Genomic DNA, 25,819 nt, shown 5'->3' on the forward strand with positions numbered 1-25,819 from the left:
TCAGAAATATCAGGACTTCAAGGATTCGTGTCCGTCCCAGCACAATTCAAAACACATTCATCGTGGCATTGTAAATCTGCTATGTTTGCGAATGAGCTTAGGCCTGTAGATACACACCCACACACAGAATATTCTCCAGGCTTATTAATAGTATATTTCCTCTGCAATTTGTTTCAAGGAAGGGCTAAGAAGGAACTCGCCTGACATATTCTAATACAAACATTTTTTGTTTTGTAGGACCACAGATACAGCAGAGGTCAAGGTTCCATTAATATCACCAGTAAAAACCACTCACTACTCCCAAAGGACGCATCTGTCTTTGTCACAAAATTAAAAATGACTTCCAAACCCAGCCAGCGCTGCAGAGTGGTTTCCTGAGACCAAATTGGCTGTGGCTGTTGAAAGAGTGAGGAAGAGCTGCCCCAGAAACTGCCCGTGTACCCGCGGTGCAGACACACTGTCACCAGGGACTCAAGCCAACACCAGCGACGGGGAGGTCATGCCACCCTCCCCTCTCTGAACTCTTAGAACTCAAAGCAGTGACAGGAAACTGGCACAGAATATGAGGTTTTCTCATCCAGTGGGAGTAGCTGGGCTGTCATCCTTCAGGACAAGCAGGCTAGGACAGAGGGGAAGATCAAACAGGGATCCTGGTTCAGAATGGTATTACGTGTTTTTTCCTTTTGAAATCTGTCATCGCTCTGGCACATCAGGGCACGCAGACATAGAGGCCCCAGCGTGGCAATTCTCATGCCACTCCATTTCCCAGTGGCATCGCCTGGGAGCTCTTCTACTGGGTTTGGAGCAAGTGAAGCACCCAAGGATTTTAGGTAGCTTTTCAGACTTGAAGAGGAGTTCGAGAATAAACAGCTCGTTTCCTAGCACTTGTTCATTCCCGTGATTTTCATAAACTTTTTCTGGATTTCCTTTCCCTTTAATTTCATTTTCCTTACCTATAAGTCCTGGTCGGGAGGATTCCTAGTTATTTTCAAGGAGGATGTGATTTTAATTTATTGAGGACAAAGTGAAGAAGATAAGAAACTAGTTAACCAATCCCATGAAAAGATTCTACCTAGACGTGACTTTCCACATCGCGCAAGTCTTTTGTGTTGTGGACCATTCCTAGTGCTCAAGGCGAGTTTGTTGATTGGTGAAATAGTTCATTTGAAATATGAGCCAAAAAACAAAAAAAAAAAGAAAGAAAGAAAGAAAGGAGGCAATTTCTTCTTGACTTTCATTGCCCATCAAAGCTTTTGAGAATTCAAAAAAGAGCTTTGGAGCAACCACAAGAAAGCTGAAATAGTTATACTAATATTAGATAAAATAAACTTTAAAACAAAATATGTTACTAGAGATAAAGAGGGCTTTTGATAATAATGATAGGGTCAATCCAGCAGGAAGATATAATAATTATAAATATATATGCAATTAACAACAGAGCACCAAAATACATGAAGGAAAAACTGACAGAATTGAAGAGAAATAGGAAATTCAACAATAACAGATGAAGATTTCAATATCTTACTTTCAATAATGGACAGAACAACTAGAAAGATGATTGAAAAGGAAATAGAGGACTTGAATGATACATAACCAACTAGACTTAACAGATATAAACAGAACACTCCACCCATCACAGCAGGATATACATTCTTCTCAAGTGCACATGGAACATTCCCCAGGATAAACTACATTCTAGGTCATAAAACAAACTTCAATAAATTTAAAAGGATATAAATAACACAAAATATGTTCTCTAACTACAGTGGAATGAAATTAGAAACCAGTAAGTGAAAGAAACTTGAGAAACTCACAAATATTTGGAAATGAAATAACACACTCCTAAGTATCCAATGAATCAAAAATGAAATCAAAAGGAAAATTAGAAACTACTTTGAGAATGAAAATAAAGACACAACATACCAAAACTTACAGGATGGAGCTAAAACAATGTTTACAGGGAAATTTACAGTGGTATGCCTATGTTGAAAAAGGAGAGATTTCAAGTCAATAACTATCTTCTACCTTAGAACTCTAGGTAAGGAACAGCAACCTAAACCTAAAGAAAAGAGAAGGGAGGAGATACTAATAAAGATTAGAGTGGAAATTAGCAAATCAGAGAGCAGAAAAACAATAGAAGAAATTCCATGAAACCAAAAGCTAGTTTTTTGAAAAGACGAACACAATTGACAAAACTTTTGCCAGACAAGCCAAGAGAAAAGAGAAACTAATAAAATCAGAAAAGAAACTGCAGATATAACTACGAACATTACTAAAATTTAAAAAAGCATTATAAAGGAATAGTATAATTGTATGCCAATAAATTAGATACCAGATGAAATGGACAAGTTCCTAGAAAGACAAAAACTACTGAAACTAGCTCAGCAAGAAACAACCTGAATATACCTATAAGTAAAGAGATTAAGTTAGTAATCAAAACACTGTCTACAAAGAAAAACCCAGGCCCAGATAGCAAGTGAATTCTATCAGACATTTAAAGAACTAATACCAATTCTTCACAAACTTTTCTTAAAAAATAGAAAAGAAAGGAAAACTTCCCAATTCATTTTATGAAATAGAAAAGAAGGGAAAACTTCCCAATTCATTTTATGAGGCCAGTATTACCCTGATACCAAAACCAAAGACATCACAAGGAAACTACAGGTCAATATCTTTTATGAATGTGGATGCAAAAAACTCAACAAATTCCTAACAAATTCATTATATATAAAAGAATTACGTACCATGACCAAGTGGGATTTGTTCCAGGAATGCAAGATTGGTTTAACCTCCAAAAATCAGTGTCATTAATATACCATATCAATACAATAAAAAACAAAACACACATGATCATTTCACAAGGTGCAGAAAAAGCATTTGACAAAATCCAAACCCCTTTCATGATAAACACAGTCAACAAACTAGGAATAGAGGGAACTTCCTCAATCTGATAAAGGGCATACACCAAAAAAACCCTAACAGCTAACATCACACTTAATGGTTAAATACTGGATGCTTTCCCCCTAGGATTAGGTACAAGACAAGGTTGTCCACTCTCACCACTTCTATTCAACACTGCGTTTGGGGTTCAATGGCTATAATGGCTATTATGAAAAATGTTGCAATAAACATTCCAGCCAGTGCAATTAGGCAAGGAAAAAAGGGCACCCAGATTTGAAAGGAATAAATTTTCTCTATTTTCAAATGACATGATTTGTATATAGAAAATCCTAAGGAATCTACTAAAAAACTATCAATTGGAACTACTAAATGAGTTCAGCAAGATTTCAGGATTCAAGATCAATATACAAAAAAGAATTATGTACCTCTATGTACTTGCAATGAACAATCTGAAAATAAAATTTTAAAAATTCATTTAAAATAGAGTCAAAAAGAATAAAACACTTAGGAATATACTGAACAAAAGAAGTCTGAAACTTATACTTTGAAAACTGCAAAATGTTGTGGAAAGAAATTAAGGATCTAAAAAATTGGAAAAATCTCCAATGTTCATGAATCGGAAAACTTAATATTGTTAAGATGGCAGTGCTCCTCAAATTGATCTGTAGATTCCACACAACCCCTATCAGAATGCCAGCTGACTTCTTTGTAGAAATTGACAAGCTGATTCTAAAATTCAGAATTGAAAGGGATCCAGAAGTGCCAAAACAATCTTGAAAAAGAACAAAGTCGGAGCTTCCCTGATGTCGCAGTGGTTGAGAGTCCACCTGCGATGCAGGGGGCACGAGTTCGTGCCCCGGTCCGGGAAGATCCCACGTGCAGTGGAGCAGCTGGGCCCGTGAGCCATGGCCACTGAGCCTGTGCGTCTGGAGCCTGTGCTCTGCAATGGGAGAGGCCACAGCAGTGAGAGGCCCACGTACCACAAAAAAAAAAAAAGAACAAATTCGGAGGACTTGCTCTTCTCAATTTCAAGAGTTACTACTAAAACTATAAATAACGATGATTAAGACAGGATGGTACTGGCATAAGGACAGACATATAGATCAACGGGGTAGAGTAAGAGTCCAGAAATAAGCCCACGAGTCCATGGTTAGTTGGTTTTCCACAAGGCTGCCAAGACCATTCAATGGGAAAGCTCTTGTCTTTTCAACAAATGGTGCTGGGGCAACTCCACGTGCAAAAAAATAGAATTGGACTTTTACATCACACCATATATAAGTATGAACTCAAAATGTATCAAATGATTAAGTTTAAAAGGTAAAACTGTAAAACTCTTAAAAGAAAAGCACAGAGGTAAATCTTCATGATCTCAGATTCAGCACTGGATTCTTATACATGATACAAGCAACAAAAGAAAAAAATAGATCAACTGGACTTCATCAAAATTTAAAACTTCTGTGCTTCAAAGAATATCAAGAAAGTGAAAAGAGGGTTTCCCTGGTGGCGCAAGTGGTTGAGGGTCCGCCTGCCGATGCAGGGGACACGGGTTCGTGCCCCGGTCCAGGAAGATCCCACATGCCGCAGAGCGGGTAGGCCCGTGAGCCATAGCCACTGAGCCTGTGCTCCGCAACAGGAGAGGCCACAACAGTGAGAGGCCCGCGTACCGCAAAAGAAAAAAAAAAAAAAAGTGAAAAGAGAATGCCCAGAATGCGAGAAAATATTTGAAAAGTATATATCTGATAAGAGATTTGTATCTAGAATATATATTTATATATCTAGAATATATATTTATATATCTAGAATATATATTTATATATCTAGAATATATTAAAATCTAGACATAGATATATGTATCTTAATACATATCTCTAAATTATATGTCTAGAGTATAAAATATATATTTAGAATATATAACTATATAAAATATATTTAATATATATTAACAACAAAAAGTTGAAGAACTCTTACAACTCAGTCACAAAGACAACCCAATTAAAAACATGGAAAAGGGATCTGAATAGACATTTCTTCAGAGAAGATGTGCAAATAATCAACGAGCACATGAAAAGATGCTCAGCATCCCAAGCCATCAGGGAAATAAATGCACATCGAATCCACAACGAGACACTGCCTCGTACGCACTAGGATGGCTACAACAGAAAGAAATGATAACAATTATTGGTGAGAATTTAGAGAAACTGGGACCCTCATAAGCTGCTAGTGGGAACGTAAAATGGTGTAGCCACTTTGGAAAACTGTCTGGCAGTTCTTCATATGGTTAAGCATACAGTTACCATAAGACCTGGCATTTCCTCCCCTAGGTATCTACCCCAGAGAATAAAAACTTATACACACACACACAAACTTGTATAACGAATGTTTACTGCAACATTATTCATAGTAGCCAAAAGATGGAAACAATTCAAATGTCCATCTACTGATGAATGGATAGCTAAAATGTGGGAGACACACACAGTACAGTGGAATATTATTTGGCAATTTTAAAAAATGAAGTGCTAATGAAAACCTGCTGTATAGCACAGGGAACTCCACTTCGCTGTACAGTAGAAACATTGTAAAACAATTATACTCCAATTAAAAAAATAAATGAAGTGCTGATACATGCTACAGCACAAATGAACCTCAAAACATTATGCTGAGTGAAAGAAGCCAGCACACATATGTGAACATTGGTGATTTGGTAATGGCTACATATGTCTGTCCATGTGCTAAAGAAAATTAAATTGTACAATTTAAAAAGCTGAATTGTATGGTATGTGAATGATATCTCAAAAAGCTTATTTTGAAAGAAAACAGAACTTTGGGCTCTTTCTCTGAAATGGTGACCCGCTGTTTCCTGAGCTGGAACTGTTCCTGAAGGTCATCCAGTGCAAACTCCTTACCTTATGGGTCTTTTCAACCTTTCTCTCCCATTCCCGTTTGCATTCGAGGAGGCCACTCACAAAAAAAAAAAATGGAATTTTCTCCTGCAGCCGCTCCGCGGCACGTGGGATCTTCCCGGACCGGGGCACGAACCCGCGTCCCCTGCATCGGCAGGCGGACTCTCGACCACTGTGCCACCAGGGAAGCCCCAACAAAGTCATTTTGATTGTAAACATGTAGTTTAGTTCCCCTTGGCAGCCCCAGGTCAGCGGCGAGCATAGTGAAACATCTCTGCCTTCATTCAGCTGGGAGGTTACTACTCGACTGGTGTATCTGAGTATTAGACTCCACACAGTATTTCCTAGTGAGTTACCCCAATTATCAGTCAGATCTTCATCTTGATCAATTCAAGCACCTCAAGAGAAAAGAAAGAAAAAGAGAAAGCTAGGAAGGAAGGTGAGAAGGAAGAGAGGGAAGGAGGAAGGATGGACAGAGAGATGGATGGATGAAGGAAGGAAGGAAATGAAACAGAAATAAAGGAGAAAGGAAAGGAGAAAGCAAGCAGCTTTCCCAGCTCTGCCTCTGAATCATAAAATGTCAAAGTGTTAAGGGACTTGCATGATACCCTAACACCGACTCTCATGTTATAGAGGAGGAAACTGAGCCCCAGAGAGGAGGAGAGACCTTCCCACGAGCACAGGAATAGTACAAACGGCTGAGCTAAACCTGCATTCAGGTGTCCTGGTCCTACACCAGCCTCTCTCCACCACACCAAAATCCGGCCCTGGTCGTCCTGAATGACTTGGGAGCGACAACTACACCTTCAAATGCCCGACCAACGGGATGGAAGGAAGGAAGGGTGACGGGAAGGAAAGATGGCACCGAGACAGGGATAACATGGGACCTTCTGGCAGGAGATTAGAAATATGAAGTGACAGACGGATGAGAAACTCTCATGGACCCTCTGCTTAGCTCTCTCTGCTGTAAGGCGCTGGGGGTTCTTTGGGGGTCTCTGTGACCACCTCAGGACCAAGGGCAGACAAACCAGAGAAAGTCCTGTCTTACGGAGCCCAGCGATGGAAGTCCTTCCAAGCAGACGGTCATCCTCCAGCGCGGGGGGGTGCTCGCTCACTGGGACACAGGTTCTCCTAGAGGGCAGCTGCCCACCAAGAGAACATTCCCTCCGGGGTCATGCACTGCAGGAGTCAGGGGCCAGGGTTCTGTTGAGGTCAGGCACTGCCACCCTGTGACTCTCTGGGGCTCAATTTCCTCTAGAAGACGCGACAGGCACTTTCCTGCCCCCAAACCTGCGATCTGTTACGCGTGCACGGGAAATGTCCCCACTGAAAGCAGCACACTGACATCCCTCCAGTGGGGCGAGGGGGTGGGGGCGGGGGCGGGGTAGCCGTATGCGAGGCAGTAGAATGTGAGGCCGTGGCTGCAAGGGGCAGTCCCTCCTTGCTGCAGCCAGCTGTTGCCAAGCGGGGATACAGGCCAGCGTGGCTAGAGTTTCCAGTTTTTAAAGATAAGTAGGAAATCAGATTTTTATGTGAACTCCTCCAATTATTAAATACTGGCAGCGAAAAGCACTAGGCCTGCCAATCAAAACGTATGTCAGCTGCATCTGGCTCGAACACTTCCAGTCTGCAGCCCGGGCACTGCCTCCCACGGGCTCCCCCACCTCCCCCCACAAAGCTCCAAGGGAGTCGCGGGTGGGGAAGCTCGGGCGGGGCCGTGTTGCCAGGAGCAGAGGCACCTCGGAGTCAACCAGATCTGGGTCCAAAGCTCGACTTGGGAACTTACACAAAGTACCCAAACTTGAACGTGGTATTAAATGTCTTCAACTTTCCTGTAAAAGGAGACTGATAATAGAATTTTTCCCGTTGGGTTTCAAGGATGAAACGGGATGATATATGCTAATGAACCTCAGCCAGGGATCAATAAACGATAGATATGCACACCAGGCCCTACCCAGTGGAAAGGCCCTGGGGCATCAGCTTATCCAACCCCACCAAGTGAGCCCCTGTGCTGTGCTTGCAAACCTAGACGCACGGGGAACTCACCACCTCCCAAGACAGGTCGTTGCACCGCTGGATAGCTTTAGGCGTTAGACAGTGTTTTCTTACATCGAGCTGAAATCTGCCTGTCTCGACTCCTTTCATTCTTAAATAGTAGCTCTGCCGTCTAGGATTATAAAGATGAAGCTTAATCTCTTTCCCACATAGGAAAACTTGGAAGGAGACGATCACACACTCGTGCCTCCTATGTTCCCACCTAACTCTTCACTTTTTTAAACATTTCCGTTCCTTGAGTTGTTCCTTGCCAGTGAAAATAAGAAAACCATCAAATTACTTAAGGCTCACAACCCAGTGGGGCAGGTACCCATTTTACAGATGAGGCAAATGAAGTCTGGGGGACAGGTTAAGGAATCTGCTTGGAATTCCTGCCTTCGTTGTCCCTCTTGAGATGTAAACTAAACAGTCTGACTAGCACTGAACCCCATCTATTTGTTAATGCAGTTCAAGGCTGGGTTCCTCTTCTTGGTGAATGTGGAGTCAACTAGAAGCCTGAAGTCTTTCTCCATGTGTCGTCTCGGCCTCAGCCACCTCCCACGGCCTCCCCGAAGTCCTAGAGTGGTTAGCGGGCTTTGCAAGCCAAATACAGTCCTTTGCACTCATTCCTGTCAAATCTCATTTGGTTAATCCCAGGTCGCCGTTCTAGTCAGTTGGACATCTTTTGGATGGCGATTCTGTCACGTGACAGGTGCGCCTCTGCCCCTGATGTGGCTCATTTGGCTTGTGTGCCCTCTGTTTCCTCATTAACGCCCAGGAGGCCAGGTGAGACTAACATAAATTTTTTTTTTTTTTTTTTTGCGGTGCGCGGGCCTCTCACTGCTGTGGCCTCTCCCGTTGCGGAGCACAGGCTCCGGACGCGCAGGCTCAGCGGCCACGGCTCACGGGCCCAGCCGCTCCGCAGCACGTGGGATCTTCCCGGACCGGGGCATGAACCCGCGTCCCCCGCATCGGCAGGCGGATTCTCAACCACTGCGCCACCAGGGAAGCCCTAACATCAATTTTAAAACCTCCTGTTTGTTGGTTTCATTCAGCAAACACCTCTGAGCACCTCCTACTTGGCTGGAGCCATCAAGGGTGAGGAAGACATTCGGTGCTGCTCCTCACAGAACGGGTGAGGGGAGTCCTACGTGAGCGGGGCACGGGGGTGGGTGTCAAACCTAGATCGGGGGGCCTGAGGAGCTTCCCAGGACGGGTGACGTTTAACTCAAGACCCGAAAAAGAAGTGCGAGGACGCTGGCGCCCAAGAGTGGGGGAGGGGTGGGGTGTCCCCGGCAGAGCATCCCTGGTCTAGGGCCCTCGTACTGCCCTCTTCCCATAGTGCTTCACAATACGGCTATAGCTGTCAACTGTTTGCTTTGTATCACTAATCGTAGACCCTTGACAGTTAAGGGGACCATCTTTGTACTTCCTCCTCTGCCCAGTACAGCGCCTGCCGTCTCCACGGTTACGACTATGGACTGGTCCCCCTGTAGGTGTGGGCACAGTGCTATGGATGTTACCTCACTGAATCTCCCGACAGACGCCCCAAGTACCACTCTTCTGCTTTTACAAGTGAGGGAACCGAGGCTCAAAAGATGGCAACAGTAGCAACAGTAGCGACGGTAACAGGTAAGCAGTGCAAACGACACAGCAGACTCTGAAACTAAGCGCTTTATGTGTATGAACTCCTGATGGGAAAGGGGGCCGCTGCCTTCTCCGCTGCGTACTGGTTATGTGACTAGTTAGATGCGCAGTTACTCAACCTCTCTGTGAAAGGGAGATGAAAATGATAGCGCTGCTTCCTAGGGCTGTTATGAGAATGAAATCATGAACCAATACAGGTGCCTAGGATAGCATCTAGCACACAGTGAGACCAAAGAGTGACCCGTTATTAAGGAATCTGTACAAAGCCTCCTCATGTATCAGAACAGGGACTGAATCTAATTTGAACCCTGGATCATGCTCTCTCAAATATAGTTTATTTACACACACACTACCATGTATAAAACAGATAATCAACGAGGACTTACGGTATAGCACAAGGAACTCTACTCAATATTCTGTAATCTAAATGGGAAAAGAAATTGAAAAAGAACAGATATAGGTATAAATGAATCGCTTTGCTGTACACCTGAAACGAACGACATTGTACATCAACAATACTCCAATAGAAAATAAAATAAAAAACACAATATATTAATTGATATTTGACGGAGGATGGAAGAGAGGGGCGTTGACTGCGCTAGTAAGTCACCAACCGTGAACAGCACAGTCAGTTGGCCAAGATCACTGCCCACACAACCCAGCAAACATGCACTGGATGCCAAGACAACAAACGTTTTAAATAGTAAAGGAAAACTCAAGAGTGTCCAAACTGCAAGGACCACAGAGATCAAAAACTAGGGCACCTCCTTGTCTCTAGGCGGGGCTGGCATTTCATTACTGTTGTTAGAGAAAGTTATGAAATGTCAGAAACTTAAAGCCTTTTCAGCTTGAGGGGATTTCTCCTGAAAAAGTCCCTTGCTCATTTTTCTTAAAAAAATTACACGGAGATTTTTTTTTTTAAATCCTTAAGAACCAGAACGTTTTGATGGACAATCTTTCACACTTTCTGTTTGTGGGGCGGAAAATGAGAGGATATGGTCGATTTTATTGGATTTTTATTTGGACTTCACCACCATCTTGAGATTTCAGAATTCTACCTCAGTCACTAATCTCTCCTGGTCTTGGGCTGTGTCCAAGACACTTGGGCTCAGTCAAGAGTATGTTCGTTCTGATTATTTCTGAGGATTTATGTAGTTGTACTCAATGCCTGGTGACACAGAAATCTGGTATGGAGCCTAGAGTGTCGGGAAACGCTCTCTCTGAAGGAATGACCTGGACATTTAATTGGCAGGTACCACCAAGGGCTAAGGGTGAAATTCCTAGGAACACACCAGGTGAACACAGGGCTTGGGGCAAGGGCTAAAGAAGGAAGATGTGACACTGCCGACTTCCAACAAATCCACCACCACAAGTGGCATCTGTCCCAACCACACGTAAATGTTTCCTATAATCAAGGTCCCCTGGTGTCTAATGACAAAAATGTCTCTAGAAGGGAAATGTGAAATGCCAGGGCTTGAAGATATCAAGAGTGCCTTCCATCAAATTTTCAAGTAGCTGGAAGGAGAATGGATAAGAGTTAAGTCGCTCTTCTCTAAACTCTTGCCCTGTGGTCCCAATCAGCTGTTCTCCATCCGCACCCCCGCCCCGTGATGGAGAGGACACATAGTCTCCTTCACGCCTCAGCCTTAGAGGAAGCACAGCACCAGGCTGTAGAGGGGTCTGTTTCCCAAGGAAAACTCCAACCAACCCTGTCGTCGGTGTCTACTTTAAATCCTAGCAATATTTGTTTCCTCTTTTTCACAACTTCATTAAAAAAAAAAAAAATCCAGCAAAACCTGACCTTGTATTAGATGTTTGATGAAGCTGTATGCAGAGAGGCCAGAGAATTCCTAGGAATTCTTTACAGAGGATCGTTTGAAGTAGAATTCTGCAAATACAGGTCAGCCTCAAACTGCTGCCACTTAAGGAAACCCACCCGGGCTTCCAGACGCGTAATCCAAAGGCTGAGAGTCCAAACTCTGTTCACCCCAACGTGTTCACCTGTCTCCTGGGCAGATACATCAGGCAATGATGCGAGAAGGATGGCAAACAAGGTCTACCACCCAACCTGTCTGCAATGGCTGCCTCCTGGGGGTACAAGGTGTCTAGTACACTTTCGTCTCCAGAACTCTGGACTCAAGCAGCATCAGGCTTAGTCCCTGAGACCAGAACTCTGGGAAGCAATTCTTACAGGAGTATTCATGCTAGAATAAGCAGATGTTTCAGAAAGTTAAGTGGGAGAAGCCATGCACTGAGGATAGAGATGAAGTGAGCAGGGGAGGGGAGGGGAGGGGAGGGGAGCAGCTTTTCCAATGGGCAGACGGAGGGGTGATCTGTACCTGTTGAAACGGACTTTTAAAACCAGAGAAGACCCCGGACAGGAACCAAGCAATACCAGATAAATATCATAAACTTGCTAAGAAATCCAGACCTAAAGAACTCGGCCAACCTATGGCTAAGTGGTCTTTCCTTTTCTTTAAGTCCGTTTCTTTGTTGTTTGTTTGCTTGTTTCTTTTCTTCCTACAAAATGTCAACTGTTTTAGCCTGCTTTTCCTCAGAGGAGAATTCTGATGAATGGAAAAAAATCGTTTCTCTTGAAAGTTTCTCCCACAAAAATACGACAATGGTGCCACTGAAAACGTTTCAGAGGCTTTGAAAATCTGTTCAGCCTCTCTCTCTCTCTCTCTCTCTCTCTCTCTCTCTCTCTCTCTCCCCATCCCGGTCCTGAGCTGCCTGGAAGGCGGCGGGTTGACAAGGCAGCCAGTGATGCAACGGGAAGCACGGGAGCTCCTCTCACTTTGGGCTGGCGGTCTGACACCCTTCGTGCATCCCTTCCTTAGAACTGTTGTCACCACCCGGGAGAAGGTGCAGATGGGGAGACTCCGAGTACAGCTGCAGATCGCTACTCTTCCTCGACGTCCCCGCTCGTTTCGTGGCCGTGCTGCCTGGACTGGCCACGCGCTGTGGCAAACTGGGCAGCGGGCAACCACTGCTCAGCCACTACCCAGCGAAGCGGCGCTGCCCCAGCATCCTGCGCACGCCCCACGGCGCACTGGACCCGGGCAGGAGTCCAGTGGAGGTTGTGTCGGAGCAAAACGATCCACGCCACCTCAGTAGGCTCTATTGCGGGGCTCCGTAAGGACCATTAGAGGGGTCCTCTTCGCTCCCTGGAAAGCCCCGCTTCTGGGCAATCGCTATTACTTTAAGAAGTTCAACCTGTACCTTTTAAAATCCTCACTGATCTACTGTTAAGTCATGGTCCTAGAAAGGAACCAGGGGCCTCCCAAACCCTAAGATGCCGCAACTCTGCTCTTCGTACCTTCCACAGAACGGGAGGGCCCTGCGGGTGGCAGGTGTGTGACCCGTGTCTACAGACGGATGCCATCTGCTGACCGCACCTCCTGGGTCACACCTATTTGTGGGAAACCCCACGCCAGGAATGTGAGGACTGTGTACTGCATAAAGCCACACGTTTTATGACGGGTTGTAGCCACAGCAACTCGAGGAGAGGGGTTATTTCCACCACCACGTTCTCGCCAGGCATCCGTTTCAGGAGTGGCGTGCAAAAACCACCACGGTGCTTACGGTTGGTGCTGTTTTCTTCAACACAAGTACAGAGATGACCTGTCTCAACGTGTTAAAATTGTAATAAGTTTACCTGTTTACACTTTAATAAGACTGAAACTTTTAAACGTATCGTACTGAGCTCCACAATACGAAATACATTTCACTTCAGATCCATTAAATACATACACACACTCACATGTGTTTTACATATATGTGAGTGTAATGTATATATGTTGCATGTTTTATAAAATGGAAACAAAAGATTTTTAAAGTTTCACTAAACGCTTACCCTTACCTTTTTGCAATATACTTGGATATTTTCCATTTTATTCTGGTTTTCTTTGGGGGGGAGGGCGGGGCAGGTGCCCCACAGCTTGCGGGATCCCAGTTCCCCAAACAGGAATCCAAACCAGGCCGCCGGCAGTGAAAGCGCAGAGTCCTAACCACTAGACCGCCAGGGAATTCCCCTGCTTTATTTTTTTTAAATGCTGATGACAGACCATTAATTTGATTTCACAGCCCATTGATGGCTGGGATTTTTAAGAGCCCTGCTCATCTTGGTAAACAGAATGATGTCTCTTTCCCTTGCCACGTGAGCTGGAACACAGCCGTCCAAGAGTGTGTGCCCAAACAAGTTCTGACCCCATCAGGCAACGACACAAAGCTCTCTGGGATCGGGATTTGTTTCTGTAAGGGCTTATCACTCAGAAAAACGCCCTGAAACCAATGTGACCTACCATTCCTCAAAAGAAAGAAAAAAAACATTGAATTTGAAATTTACAAGAAGGTAATAACTGTATAATCTATGTTCTCAAAGATTAACAGTTGGTCCATAGTTTGAAATCAATAGCTGAAACTGTAGCATAGCAGAAACAGTCTTAACCTTGGGATCTGACCTGGATTCTCATCCTGGCTTGTCATTTTATTTGCTGTCTTGAGCAGGTCACAGCGGCTGTTTTCTCATACATACAATGGAAGAAATAATACCAAAGTGGTTTATCTCAGAGAGTTATGTAAAAGCCCTTCAGGGAAACCTGACGTGTTGAACAAGCGAGTATGTTGAATCCTTTTCAGAATACCTGCACCTTTAGTATTTTTACTTGTTGGAGATCCCCTAGCCACACAGAACTTTTTCCCACTAAATACGTTTATGTGAAGGTACAATGATCATTCTCTCCCAGGATATCTGCGTTGTTAGAGTTTCTGCTACTTTTCAATTACATACGCAGTGTGTCTGATCATTTTTCTACCTGAAATTAAGCTGCTATGCAAATCTCACTCATTTTAGACATAAAGGAGAACCAAAGGAAGGAAAATCTGTTGTGAAAATGCTCCAACCCATTTGCTTTAATAGGCGTAGAGAGAAAAGTAAACAACCAAGTAGAGAGAAGCAGAAGAGATGAGTTTCTTTTATAGGGAAGAACTAGAAGATATCCACTCAACCACAGCGCAGACACCCATTTTTCTTTCCCTCTTCAATTAGAATGCTTCAAGAGAGGACATTATACTTTAAGAGCCCTGAATGTCTTGGACCTGGAGAGGGGAAGGGTACAGGCTGACTTCAAAGCGTGGGGAACTCAACAGGCTAAGTTCAAGGTCTTCTTAACTAAATTAGAGGACACTGACAAAGTATTAAATACTCTGGAGATGCCATTTAAATCTCTTCTGGTTAGTTTCCTTACCTGACAGGCAAAACTCGTATATTAAAATCCTAATTGCAATGAAATCCTCTAACTTAGAAAAGGCTGATCTGGAGCCAATTTCTTGTCTATACCAAGAGGTCAGAAAAGAAATGCAAATGTGTTCCTTTTTCTCTGCAAGGCGGAAGAACGCTACCTAAGTAGCCCTGGCATTACCACTCAGCTAACGTCTTTTGGTTTTGTAATTAGTAAAGCATCGAGGAGTACATTTTGTTCTTCCTTATGACCCAGAATTTTGTAGCTATAATTGCTGGGGTATTCCACTCATTTTCCCAAAAGCAATTTTTTTGAAATGTATGTAGCATTTTTCAGTTACTCTCATTCAACAGCCATTTATCAAGATCAAGCCGAGGGTGGGAATTTCCTGGCGGTCCAGTGGTTAAGACTTCGCCTTCCAATGCAGGGGGTGCGGGTTGGGGAACTAAGATACCACATGCCTTGCGGCCAAAAAACCAAAACATAAAAACAGAAGTAGTATTGTGACAAATTCAATAAAACTTTAAAAATGGTCCACATCAAAAAAAATTCTTAAAAAAAAAAAAAAAAAGATCAAGCCAAGGGTATATCAGGAGAGGAAGATGATTGTTTTAGAATCAGTGTAATTTAGTGAGACAAGGCTCTACTTGGCTATGGGACCTGGGACCAGTTGCCCAGGCGCCCCTACAGAACTCAAGGGTCACTTTCCCTCCTCCCTTCCACCACGACCCTCCAGGTCACCAAGGTGGACTGAATCCCTCCAACCCATCACCTTCTGTCCTTTCCCACAGCTATGACAACGGCGACCGTGGCAGCGGCCCGACCCAGTGTTCCTGCCTCAGTCTTGGCCCCTCTGGTCTCCTCCCGCCAGCCACTATGAATCTGAAGGGAAAAATCTGACCACCTTACTCTGTTGCTAACCCTTTTCCGTTGCTCCCCATGTAGCCTCAAGTGAAGTGGATTTTAGGCCCTTTGCTTGTAAAATGGAGAGAAGAAAGCTTCACGGGATTGTTGTGAGAATCGAACAGCAGAATGTAAATAAAACCATTTGTTTAAATGAAAAGAAACCACGAATGTAAGAAGTTATTATATTAAGGGAAATTTAAACTTACCAGTAATTTAAATTTACCAGTAATTTAAATCCCAGGTCCCATAGCCAAGTAGAGCCTTGTCTCACTAAATTACCCTGATTCTAAGACAATCATCTTCCTCTCCTGATATACCCTTGGTTTGATCTTTCTTTTTAAGAATTTTTTCTGATGTGGACCATTTTTAAAGTCTTTATTGAATTTGTGACAATATTGCTTGTGTTTTATGTTTTGTTTTGGTTTTTTTTTTTTGCGGTACGCGGGCCTCTCACTGCTGTGGCCTCTCCCGTCGCGGAGCACAGGCTCCGGACGCGCAGGCTCAGCGGCCACGGCTCACGGGCCCAGCCGCTCCGCGGCACGTGGGATCTTCCCGGACCGGGGCACGAACCCACGTCCCCTGCATCGGCGGGCGGACTCTCAACCACTGCACCACCAGGGAAACCCTATGTTTTGGTTTTTAAAGTAGTTATATTTTGGTTTTTAAAGTAAAGTAGTTAAATGTAGTTACTTGAGTAATTAAATCGATAATTTATTTACTTGAGTAAATAAATTGAAATTAATGCATTATGTCAGAGGTTTGGTAGATTTCTACAAGCTGTAATGATAAAGTGGTGATATTGATTTTTCTGTACATTACATATACATATCAGATGTTATGCCCAAATCAGTGCTCAGCTGGGAACCATCTAAATAATAGTTTGCTTATAATCCACATGCACGGTTTGGTATCATGCAGACAAAGCTATACAGCCCTGATTCTTCTTCTCAGAACCCTATCAGACTACAAATCTACGCCTTTTCAAAAGAGGTGTCTAATAGGGTTTCTCATCATTATAGAAAACCAAAATGAAGCGCCGACACATCTGCAGATGTTTACCAGGGGCAGAAATCGTCCAAACAATAAACATCTTCTAAAGTAAACATTCAACAATAAATAAGTGATAACCAGTCGGTATCTAGCAAGGAGTCACAGCTGTTGTGTGTTAGGAGCTGGTTGGAGTTATTCGTCCCAGAGACAATCCTGAGCCACAAGAGACCAGACCAGTTTTGTGCCCCTGAATAAAATTAAACCTGTAATGTTGTAAATATTCAATAATAATGCAAGCCTGAGACCAAATCTTCTCCGACACAAAATTAGTAAAAGAATGAAAATAGGAAATGCGTAACATGTTAGGATACTTGGAAAAGTTACAGCTGCTTAATGAATTATATCAGAGCTAACTTGGATTTTAGTAAAGTGTGATTACGAGACCAGTATCACTCTACCGGGAAACAGACAACAAAATCCGTGTTACTATTCAGAACAGTACAGTTACAGGCACCTAACAAGTGTTCCCTAAATATCCGCTAAGCAAATTAACTAACAAAGAAAGAACATGCAGGTGCTCTCTTATGGTCCCTATTATTGATTCAAATATCTTTTGTTATTAGTGCTATTGAAAAGTCACATCTCATAAAGATTTTCTCAATGAACGCATATAATGTTCATAGCATTCCAATAATAATGCCCTATGAAACACAATCAGTGCATTTTGATATCCTTCCCTCTCCAAGGACACAGTCTTTGAAATAGAGAATTTCCTTCTACCCAACCAAATTGGGCAGGAGTTTTGAGATACTAGGACTTGTACCTTTATGCTAATGTTTGTGGGCTACGACCGGAGAGCAGACATGATACATACATGACGCCGCGGCCAGCACTCACCACCACCCCCCCCCAGCTGCATACCAGACAGCGATAATTACTGATGCTGCTCTTTCCTACTTGGCCTGAAATTCATCCTCAGTGTCAATTTCAACAGAGTATTTCACACAGCCCCGTTAATCGCTCCGTGTATTCATTTGACAAACATTACTGAATTCTTGCTACGAGCCAGGCACTGGACCCGGGAGGCACGTTGCAGGTGAAAGTAATAAAGGCAGACATGGACCTTGCCTTCACGGGGCTTAGAATGACTATTGATTTGACAGCCAAAGGGATCTTTACTTGCCAGATCTGCTTTACTGTATAGCGGAGGTAGAGATCATTCTAAATATCTAAGTTTCTCTTCTGTTTTCAAAGGGGGTTAAAGCTGACAGGTTCTGCACAGCCACCTACTGACTCCATAACCCATGAGGCCTACTGAGTAATGCAGGAGCGAAAGAGGAAAATAACCGAACGTTATTTCCTAGGGGAAAAAAAAGAGAAATGGTCTTCTTTCATTTACTTACGTGTTTGATTTGGAAGGTCAGACCAATAAACCCATAGGAGAAAGTTTTATAAGAATTTTAGTATAAATGAATTTCCCCCCCATTTCCCCTAGAGAGACAGGAATAAAAGCATTTTCTTTCCTCCACAAGCACCAGGAAGAACATAACCTACTATGTAGACCTAGAAAAAGAGAACAGATGTCCGAGCACGTGACTTTTTCCATCGCCACCGGCACATGTTGTGTCTGTGTCTCTCCCTTTAATCCGGCTCCCCCCGACCCCGCCCCTCTCTTCCCTCTTGGAGAAGGCAGCTCTGCCTTCTCCAAGCCAAGATCCCTGGCCTCCTTCCTCCTCTTATTTTTAAGTGGGCTGGTTGCATTCCTATGGTGGCGATCGGCTAGGAAGTTGTTGCCTCCTCCAGTTCTCTGCCCCCCCTCCCCCAGTTCTCTGCCCCCCCTCCCCCCTCCCCCCGGAAAAGTGCAAAATGTACAAACAGGAGTTTGGAGGAGCAGGACAGAAAAGTGGCTCCGTCAAAGCAGGCTGATACGAGCTAATATGTTACTGCCAACATCTCACTACTGTTCTACTGTCTCTAAGACTAACCCTGCATCTGGAAAATTACATATTATGCTCAGGTAAAACACTGTCTAGTTGCCTTATTTCAAAATAGATTCCCACCAAAATGCTAAAGTCTATGGTGCTGCCTTCAATGCCAAGACCCAGTTCTTTAACTCGCCGGGAGGAAGACCCAGGATGTGTGTTTAGGCTATTGACGCTGATAGTTGGTGGTTTTGTTTTTTTAACTTGAGTTTGTGCCCGAGGTGCCTACTAATTTCGCTCTATGGGTCAGAGCTCTAGCTCTAAGGCTAGAGTCTCGTGCAAGTTTTGGAAACTGGCTGGAACAAAGCAAGGAAGAACAAAGTGGCAAGTCATCGTCCTTATTATTCTTTCCAGGGATCCATTTCTACTGCTACTTTATGTTTCTTTAAGGATTTTATACTTCTTCCCTCGGAATATTATTTCATTTCTTCATTCTCTAAGAAAGCAAAAACTAAAAAATTATACTACAAAAATGATAATCAGAACATGATTCAGTTTTTGTCTTTCGCCCTCTTCACTACGCAACGGCACGTGCCTGCTCTTGTATCTTTCTAATACTCGCTTTGTGAAGGTGAAATAATACAGTATCACTAACTGAAATTCATTTTGTAACCTTCAAGTGACATAAGCAACATTACACTTATGAATTTAGCATAGAACAGTATTTTACAATTTCAGCCTATCAGAGCGTGCAACTGTGTTAAAGGACAAACATCTTGTATGGGGTTTGGGGCTTCTCAATAATTAAGAAATAGAACTAAAAGCTTGTCATTCATCTATTCATCCCACGATGTGCCTGCCAGACAGTATTCTAGGTGCCATGGATACAGTGGTGAACAAAATAGACAAGAGTCTCTCCCTTAAGGGAACATACGGTTGACTGACTGGTCCTTGAAAACTCTGCTTGAAACTGACACTCAGAAAATACATTAAAACGCGCTCCACGAGTTTCAACAGCTAGGGTAGGCTCTCTTTCCTGGCCCGCTTCTTTCACAGTCACTAGGAAAGCTCCCTTTCCAATGGACCAGGTGGATTTATGACCCACTGCAAAGTCAGAGCAAAGAGAGTGTAGGAAACGGAAGTCTTACCATTAATAAATATGTAGATTGTAGATTCCGCTTTCTTTTTCTTGGAAGCAGGTGCGGAGAGATATTTGCAGCTGTAGAAGCCGGTGTGGTTGGCCTGAGCCGCGTTCAGAGTCAAAGTGCTGCAGAACTGCTTGCCACTCCTCCCACAGGCAGACTTAGTTATGCTCAGCCTCCGGCTTTGGCTTTCCTTACTCACTGTTTCAGGCAAAGACCATGAATGGGCCCCCTCCCCTCTGCAATCACAGATAAGGAAACAAAACACAGTCAGTCTTGGCTGGGGCCAGTTCTGAAGCTGTCATTTCTATCCTGATGTCTCTTCTTAAGTACGGTCACTTTCTTTCCAGAGAAGTAACACGTTTAGAAAAGCTTTGCAACAACTCAAAAGGTCTGGGACATCCCTTCCCCCTGATTCCCTGTGAGTGAGTAATTCCCTCCCAATTTACTCCTAACTCCCCCTGGAGGGTGAATGAATCACCCTCCAGGGGAAGCTGGATGCATGAGGTTTGCACTTGGCAGACGACGGACGACCACTGACGTCTACCTGTCTACTCTGGAGAGCCACCTTCTCACTCCCCTAGGGAGTGGTCCTGCCTAAGGAAGAGCAATCCGATTGTCCCCAAACCCACACGGTCACTCACCTGCATTTGAGATACAGCGTCTGGCCTGCTTGCAGCACGTGCTGGGTGCCTTTGAAACTCAGCTCAGGACCTTTTAATTTTGAACCTGAACTACATCCTGGAAAAAAAGTTTTTGAAATGTGTTATTTGCAGATCGCCCTCTCGTCTTTTTTTAAAAGGTGTATCTCTCCATAAAAGGTAACTGTTCATCTTTAACTTACTTGCATAGGCAAAAAGGTACATCTGATACAAATTTATTTTAATTCACAAACTTTTTCTATTCCAAGACTTCTTGTTCATGAATATTGTTATGTCCTACCACACCAAATGATCTAAATAATATTCAAAAGCTCATTAAATTTAGAACATGAATAAATTCAATCATGATTCAACGTGCAACCATATTAAAATATATAGTAACTTATTAAAAACTCTCAGGATTAAATGTCAGTGTCACCCAAAATATATTTCTAATACTGAACTGCTAACACGGGTCATCTGGTTATACAGGCCCGTCTGATCTTCTTCCTGAATGCAAGGCATGGCACTTTTCCTGGATTCTAGACATAGTTCAGTCATTAGTTGAGCCATGATATTCTGGGCGAGTCATTTCTGTTTCTGGTTTCCTCATTTGGAAAACTAATTATAGAATCAAAATCAGTTTTAGAAGCCACTTGGTTTGTCTTACATAATCTCCAACTTCCTTCTATAATGGAAGAGAAAAGAGGGAACTGCCTGCTCCTACGTGCCATTTGACAAGTATATTTCACGGGGATTGCTGTGAGACAATGAGATCAGCTATGCAAAAGTGTGCTAAAATCAACACAGCTCCCTATGACACAATAGCTCCTCATGACACAATATCTCCATACGACACAGTATCTCATCTCCATACGACACAACATCTGCATACAACACAGTATCCATCCCGGGGACCAGCTATGAGACCCTGGCCAGGTCACCTTCTCCACATCTCAGTTCTCTTTATCTGGAAGATGGGAGACTGGGCTGCATGACTTTGGTTCTCTGTCCATTTCTGACATCCCCAGGCCCACAATTCTTTGAACCATTGGTGCCGTAGAGGTTGAGTCTCTGCTGAAGCTCTCAACTTAGCAGAAGAGGTCTCTGATCACGAGCTCTCCCCTCATCCCCTGCTCTCCCCCTCCTCCTGGTAAAAGCAGGAGATGGGGCTCAGGATTAGCAGGGGTAAGGGTCAGCAGGAAGGAGAAGAGATATTCTTGGAGGGAGGGAAGTTATGTATGCAGAGCCAATCTTAGGGAATATTTTCTACATAAAAAATACGTTTCTGAAGTGGAATCCAAAGCAGAAGACTGGGATCTTAGACCACAGACCTGCAAGTGTCAGACTCCACGGGGAAGTCTAGCAATGTCCCCTAGTGTTTCTCTCAGGTCCTAACATCGCAGAGAAAACTAGACTCCGTGAAAGATCTGCCCTGGAAGCTTCATCTCTCCACTTCCGGCCGGCACGCCTCGGCATCACTGGATGTGCTACTCCCCGGCATCCTCACGTGTGAACCAGAAAGTCCACAGGCACAGCAGGGGGACTTGGTGCTCTGCTGTCTGGGTGGCGGGCACGCCACCTGGCATGTGGCAGACAGAGGCCCCTGTCACCGACACCTAGCAGAGTCACGCCCCTCCCCCACTCCCATCAGAGAACGTTTTGCTGGGTATGTAACTGCAAAGATGTTAGATGAACATTATCTGCTTCGCTGGTGTTGCTGATGATATTAATATTTTGAAAGTCACTAGTATATACAATAGGCCCTGGTATCAAATTATGATTGGAGCAAATGGCTCAATATTAACTAAATTTAAATTCGAAGGACCATCGAGCTCCCCTTGGTCTATCAAATAACCTCACAGAACAAGTCGACCCATTCAGGTACCTAAAGAAGAATTTTGTACTTTCCTCATGTTTATGAGTTTTCTGAAGTAACAGGGTAGCTCAAAATCAGTGATCCAGGAGAACACTACGTCCTTCAAAAGCCACAGCCAGCAATTAATAACGCCTGCCCTGAAAAATGTCCAGGCCAGAATAGTTTCTGCCCTTCTTTGCAGCATAGAACTCCAGGGATTTAACTGAGCAATTGTTCGTGGGTTGGAAAAGGTCCACCCCAAGCTTCCTGTGGAAAATTCTGGCAATACTTGCAGGTATCTCTGTGGTTTGTGTGCACATAATGAGTTTCCCCATCCAGGAGAGGCCAAGGGGAAGATACCTTCCTTCCCTGGTATGAGGTGATTCCTACTTTCCCCCCCTTTTTTTGTTGCTATTTTGGTTTCCAAATTGTGTGACTCTTTCTCTATCAGTGCCCTAGAACACCAGTACTCCGGACCCTTCTCAGAGAGGATCTCAAACCTTGAAACCACCCAGATCCCAGCAGAAAGAGATGTGTCACGTAGAGAAGATCCCTCAAAAAATATGCCCACTGCACCTTCCTCTCAGCAGTCCCCACTCCAGCTTCCAACCAAAAGAAAACCACCGACCTGAGTGGTTAAATAAGACACTGAGAGAAAAATAGGATTCTTGGAAAGCTTTAGGGGGATAAATATTGAGAAAAATATTTTGCTATAGAATTTGTCTCCGCTGACATCATGAATTTTTTCCCTTGGAACAAGGAAGCTAGATAAAAGTAGTTGATTGAAAGAAAGGAAAGGAGAGGTATCAGGAAACAGCATTGCGAAGCAACTGGACACTTTGTGACATCACATCCTTCAGTTAATAGGAAACTAGCATCTCATAAAGATGAAGGGAAGTACCAAGACTACAGTTTAACAGGGAAACGAATAAAGAAAAAGGAAAGTGAGATATTTATTCCTCAATTGCTCTGAAATGTCATTAGGCCTTGAAACACTTCTTTGAAGCAGCCGAATGCCATACCCCCACTTGCATAATGAATATTTAACACTTTTTGAGTGTCTCCTGCGTGTGAGACACTTTCTCCGTGTCGGTGGTGATGTGTTTAAGGACGTGAATATGCACACATCCGAGATCCGATCTCTTCTTCCCACCGTGATCAACTCTGTTTGCTCAGTCACCCTGGCCACTGAGAAATAAATCCACAGGATACTTCATTTCGAAGGGTGGAGTGCTACAACTTAACAATGATCCCCCACTGTGAAGCTCAGATGGGGGTCAGAACTTTCCACTGTTTGCCATGGTAGCCTAGAAGTCTCCTTGAAAAGAATCATTGTGCCTTCAGGAAACTAGGTGGTCCATGAACTATTGTTTTCATCAAAGGCAACTACGATAGAATCGCGAGGGTCAAAGAGATCTCCTTATACCAGGAAAGTTACTATTTAAATAAAACCAAACAAAAAACTCAATGCAATCAACATGAAAAGGCAGTCTACTGAGCTGGGAGAAAATATTTGCAAATCATATGTCTGATAAGGGGTTAATATTCAAAATATATATTTAAAAGACCCACATGCAACTCAATAGGACAAAACCAAACCATCCAATTTTTAAAATGGGCAGAGGATCTGAACAGACATTTTCCCCGAAGACAGACTGTCAACAGGTACATGAAAAGATACTCGACATCATTCATCATCAGGGAAATGCAAATCAAAACCACAATGAGGTATCACCTCACACATGGAATGACTATTATCAAAAAGACAAGAAATTAACAAGAATTGGGGAGGGTGTGGAAAAAAAGGAACCCTTGTGTACTGTTGGTGGGAATGTAAGTTGGTGCAGCCATGACAGAAAACAGAATGGATATTTCTCCAAAAGTTACAAATAGAACTATCACATGATCCAGCAATTCCACTTCTAGGTATTTATCTGAAGGAAACGAAAACACTTACTCAAAAAGATATGCACTCAGATGTTCACTGCAGCATTATTTACAGCAGTCAAGACTAAGTGTCCGTCGATGGATGAATAAAGATGTGGTATATATACACAGTGGGATACTATTCAGCCATAAAAAAGAATGAAATCTTGCCATTTGCGTCAACATGGATGGAACTTGACGACATTTTGCTAAGTGAAATAAGTCAGAGAAAGACAAATACCGTATCATCTCACTTACATGCAGAATCCAAAAAAAAAAAAAAAAAAAAACCCCAAACAAAAACAAACTAAGTGTCGACTATGAAAATGGGCTTTATCACATGCTTCTTTATTAGGAAAAACTATTAAGGTCAAGCACAGTGGGCTAATAGCATTAAAAAGCCAATATGTGTACGGGAACTTATGTGAACATTGACACTTTGTACCGTGCTTGTCTGAATTTTTTCCCTCGTTGTTTGTCTGTTCTGTATTATTGGGTAGGTAGAAAGCAAACAGAGCTTTATGGCTCTTAGACAAACACCCCTTCTTTCCCCACATGATGAACCTCTGGGAGGAAGCCATGCACAGACTGTTCTAAGATGCTGCTCTACATTTCCCACCCGTACTTCATTGGGCAAAATGGAATGCTTTCTGTGACCTCAATGGGAAGCGTGAGTAAAATTCCAAGTAAATAAAAAAGGCTTTATTTTGCAACCAAATCAAAGCCCAAATGATTGAGGTTCTTTCTTCAAACCTCTTCAAAGCTACCATGATGGACACTAAGAGAAAGAACACCCACCATAGGTCATTATGAACCAGACAGCCTGGCCCATGACTTTTAAGACTGAGGGCAGGCGCATATAAAGTTTGACTAAAAGTTATCTTTAGAAAACTGCCTTTCTTTTTTAATCTGAATAATAACAGTGTTAAATGTAACTTCAGGACAAGGTCACTAGCTCCTCTTCCTTCTAGATGACACCCCCTCACCCCTACTATATTGAAGTCAAAGGGCTGTTCTCTGTAAGAAAGGGGCATTATTCAAACAGGAATCATGAAACAGCTATGTTTTCCCATTTTTGATGGGGAATCATGAATCTCCCCCAGCTCTGCTACTAACTAGCTCTGTTGTGGCCATGAGCAAGTCACCTTAAGCCTCAGATTCTTCATCTGCCAACAGAGAAGGCTGGACTTAGATTTTTACAATTCCCTCGGGCCTAAAAAGTCAGTGATTCTGAAATCCGCAGTGATTAGTAACAATGTACAAGTTAGAAATCACATTTTAAAATACTTAGAACTACTGGAAGAATAACCCATTTCAAAAATTGACAAAGTATCTGAATAGACATTTTCCCAAAGAAGAAATATAAACGGCCAGGAAGCACATGAAAAGATGCTGGACATCATTAGCCATCAGGAAAATGCAAATCAAAACCACAGTGAGATACCAACTTCACACCCACCAGGATCGCTTCAATAAAAAAGACAAGAACAAGTTCTGATGAGGATGTGAAGAAACAGGAGCCCTCATATATTGCTGGTAGTATTGTAAAATGGTCCAACTGCTTTGCAAAACAGATGGCAGTTCTTCAAATGGTTAAACATAGAGGTAAACAGATGGCTCAGCAATTCCACTCCTAGGTATCTACCCAAGAGAACCAAAAACATACGTCCAAATAAAAACTTGTACACAAATGTCTGTAGCGGCATTAT

The 25,819-nt window shown here is 43.2% G+C and overlaps 1 protein-coding gene across 2 annotated transcripts in view; it reads right to left on the reverse strand.

Annotated features, from left to right (window-relative positions):
- Window positions 1-25,819, reverse strand: part of FLT1 (fms related receptor tyrosine kinase 1) — a 175,702-nt gene that overhangs the window by 127,662 nt on the left and 22,221 nt on the right. The window contains exons 2-3 of one of the 2 annotated variants that reach the window (XM_059041793.2): window positions 20,330-20,426; window positions 19,692-19,924 (exon numbers count right to left, since the gene is read on the reverse strand). The exons of the other annotated variant lie outside the window; for it this stretch is intronic. Of the exons in view, the coding sequence (XP_058897776.1) occupies window positions 19,692-19,924; window positions 20,330-20,426 (330 nt within the window). The remainder of the gene's footprint in view (window positions 1-19,691; window positions 19,925-20,329; window positions 20,427-25,819) is intronic. 2 annotated transcript variants of the gene reach the window in all.

This window comes from Kogia breviceps, chromosome 16 (genome assembly GCF_026419965.1).
Source record: "Kogia breviceps isolate mKogBre1 chromosome 16, mKogBre1 haplotype 1, whole genome shotgun sequence".
NCBI lineage: Eukaryota > Metazoa > Chordata > Mammalia > Artiodactyla > Physeteridae > Kogia > Kogia breviceps.